Raw genomic sequence first — 3587 nt, forward strand, 5'->3', positions numbered from 1 at the left:
CACTTCCGGTCGCCGGAGTGCCGACTCCGGTCGTGACTCTGCCCTCCTCAAGCTCCAACACGGCAACACCTCATCTCCATTCTCTCCAATCTCCTGACTCTAGAGTCTAGAGCCCGAACTCTAGGACTGTGACGGCTCCGTACTTCCGCGACAGAGAAGCTTCAATATCTGCACTCCAATCTCAAGATCTATGACGGTTTCGCGCTAGAGAAGCTCCAAGCCTCCAACGCCAACACTCCAGATCTGTGACTGTTCCGGCAGCAATGGACGGCAAGGGCATGACGGCGGCGACCGATAACAATGGTAATAGCAGTATGTTGATATATATATATATATATATATATATATATATATATATATATATATATATAAAAGATGTAAACATATATCAAACAGAGAAATAACATACTGTATATTTTTAACACAAAAATAACAAACAGAGAAATAACATACTGTATATTTTTAACACAGAAATAACAAATAGAGAAATAACAATATATATCAATATATACTGTAAACATATTGCTATTACCAACAGAGAAATAACATACTGTATATTTTTAACACAGAAATAACAAACAGAGAAATAACATATTGTATATTTTTAACACAGAAATAACAAATAGAGAAATAACAATATATATATATATATATATATATATATATATATATATATATATATATATATATATATATATAAACAAAGAAATTGATATATATTTTATAGTAATTAGTAATTGTCAGTAATTGATATATACTGTAATTCGAGATATATATGTTATAGTAATCAAAGCATTTGTTAGTTTGTTTACCGTATGTTTTGTTATTTAACTGATTATGTGAATTGAATTTGAAAATTATTTATTTTATATTATTATAGTACTCAAAAAGAAATTATTGAATTTGTGGGCAGTAGATTCTTCCTTGGCTATTCAATCTTCAAATCCAGATGAGCAAAAACAAGGAGATGATGTTAGAGAATATGAGGAAATAAATTATGGTGATTTTAATGAAGTTAATGATGGAGGCCTTGAAGGTGATAATGTTCATGACTTGGATGCTAATGTGGAAGTTAATGATGATGGTATAGAAAATGAAAATATAGAGGTTGGAGATGAAAAAGGTGATGATGAGAAGGAATGTGAAAAGAATGATGATCAAGAACAATTTCAAAGGAAGAAAAGAAAGAGGGTATCAAAAGTTCACTTTGATTTTACTGAAGTTACTGCAAAGGATGGAAGTATAAAGCTACAATGTATACATTGTAAAACACTCCTTTCTAAGTCAGCGTCTTCTACAACAACTCATCTTTGGAACCATTTGAATAGGTGTACACAAAAGAAGCTTCAAACAAAAAATCAAAAAACCTTGCAATTTCAGAATGCAAAATCTAAGTTTGAGACACCTCCTTTGTCCGATGGTAAATATGATCATACAAAGCAAAGAGAAGCTATTGCTCATTGGATTCTGATGCACGAGCAACCGTTAAGTGCTGTGGAAAATTTTGGCTTTACTTTCATGATGAATGTTAATCTTCCACAATATGAGAAAGTCTCTCGTGCCATGACAAAGAATGACGTCATTACTGTTTATGAAATAGAGAAGAAAAAGTTACAATTGCTATTAAGAACCATCAATAAGATATCATTGACCACTGATATTTGGAAGTCTAAGGTGCAAAAGGTTTCATATATGTGTGTCACTGGACACTTTGTTGATTCAAATTGGCAACTTCAAAAGCGTGTACTTAGTTTCATGCCTCTTCCTCCTCCGCACACTGGTAATGTTCACTTGTTTGTAAATATATCTCTATAATAATTAATTAATAATAACTATTTCTTGAATTTAATTATATTATTGTCAAATTTCAGGTGTTGATATCATTGATGGGGTTATGAAGTCCACAAAGGATTGGGGAATAGAGCATAAAATCTTCACTATTTCAGTGGACAATGCTTCAAACAATGATGTTGAAGTTAGAATTGCCAAACAAACTTTCTCCAGGAGTCATAAGCTACCTTTGGGTGGTAAGCTATTTCATGTGAGATGCACTGCTCATATATTGAATCTTGTTGTTCAGGATGGTATTTCTGCAATTAAAACCATTGTTGATGATGTTAGGAATAGTGTGCGATTTATTAATCAGTCTGAGTCTAGGTTGATGAAGTTTTCTGAAATTGTGCATCATTTGGGAAATCCGGTGAAAAAGTTAGTTCTTGATTGTGTTACTCGTTGGAATTCTACATATGAAATGTTAGTTGTGGCCCTTAAACTTAAGGATGCATTCCCAATATTTGCACAAAGAGAGCCTTCATATAAATGTTGTCCTAGCTTGGAAGATTGGACTAGAATACAGGATGTTCTTAGCATCTTAGAGGTATTTTATGAAGCTACTCAAGTGATCTCTGGAACTAACTATCCCACATCTAATGTTTTTCTTGGTGTTGTTTGGAGGGTTAAGCATGTCTTAAATGAAAATGAGTTTCATCATGAAGAGGTCATTAGAAATATGATTGAAAAGATAAAGAAAAAATTTGACAAATATTGGGGTGATTGCAATCTTTTGATGTCTATTGGAGCAATACTTGATCCTAGGTACAAAATGAGGTTGGTTGATTTTGCTTTCAACCAAATATATAATGCAAATGATGCACGTGCAAATGTGAAGAATGTTAGGGATGCATTACATGACTTGTTTTATGAATATGTTGAAATTGATAACATGAGAAATCGAAGAGGTAGTTCTTCTGTGACACATGTTGGGAGTTCGGTTGTTACTTCTACACGCTTTACTTCTAAAGAAAAAGTAGTCCTTTCTGGTTTGTCTTTGTATGATAAATATTTAGACAGTGTTGAAGATGTAACTCCAAAAAAATCAGAGTTGGACATTTACTTGGAGGAAGGGGTTTATAGGTGTCAAGATCGTGAAGTAACCTCCCCTGTATTTGATGCCTTATCTTGGTGGAAATCTCATGAATTGAAGTTCAGTATTTTGTCTAAATTAGCCCGTGATGTTTTAGCTATTCCAATTAGCTCCGTGGCATCAGAAGCCACATTTAGTGCGGGTACTCGAGTTCTAGATCCTCATCGTGCTAAACTATCTTCTGACATGGTGCAAGTTTTAATTTGTGGAGCAGATTGGGTTCATCAACTTCATGGGATCAATAAGCCTATTATGACATATGTAAGTTCTACTTTAGTAATTTAATATATCTTATTGATTTAATGATAATAGTTTTAACTTTATTTTTATTTTTTTGTAGGAGGAAGAAGAACCAATTGATGTCATATTGCAAGCATGATGGCTGGGGGATATTTGAAGTTTAATTGTGATTGTTATTGTAGTACTTAATTTTTGAATTTGATTGACTTTTTTTGGGTTGATGTTGAAGCTTAATTCAAACCTAATATTCTTAATCTTGTATTTAATATATGAATTTGATGATTGACTTTTTGTTGTTATTTTAATGTGATTCTTGATTAGTGTATTAATGTAACATTTTATGCTATTTAATTATAAATTTTTATTACATTTTTTTTTTAATTTATTAGAAATTTTTTTAAAAAATTAAGTTAGCCATTTCGAA

At 32.1% G+C, this 3587-nt stretch overlaps 1 protein-coding gene across 1 annotated transcript; it reads left to right on the top strand.

Annotated features, from left to right (window-relative positions):
* The first annotated feature begins 263 nt into the window (after window positions 1-263).
* Window positions 264-1815, top strand: LOC109191557 (zinc finger BED domain-containing protein RICESLEEPER 1-like). The gene is made up of 2 exons (XM_019342184.1): window positions 264-312; window positions 950-1815. Exons 1-2 carry the CDS (start codon window positions 264-266, stop codon window positions 1813-1815), a joined length of 915 nt encoding a protein of 304 aa, XP_019197729.1.
* The last annotated feature ends 1772 nt before the right edge of the window (window positions 1816-3587 follow it).

The sequence above is a fragment of the Ipomoea nil genome, unplaced genomic scaffold (genome assembly GCF_001879475.1).
Source record: "Ipomoea nil cultivar Tokyo-kokei standard unplaced genomic scaffold, Asagao_1.1 scaffold1694, whole genome shotgun sequence".
Classification (NCBI taxonomy): Eukaryota; Viridiplantae; Streptophyta; class Magnoliopsida; order Solanales; family Convolvulaceae; genus Ipomoea; species Ipomoea nil.

Coding starts and splice junctions, on each gene's coding strand:
- LOC109191557 (XM_019342184.1), top strand. CDS start 264: ATGGACGGCAAGGGCATGACGGCGGCGACCGATAACAATGGTAATAGC. Junction 313..949: donor CGATAACAATGGTAATAGCA/GTATGTTGATAT, acceptor CTTCAAATCCAG/ATGAGCAAAAACAAGGAGAT.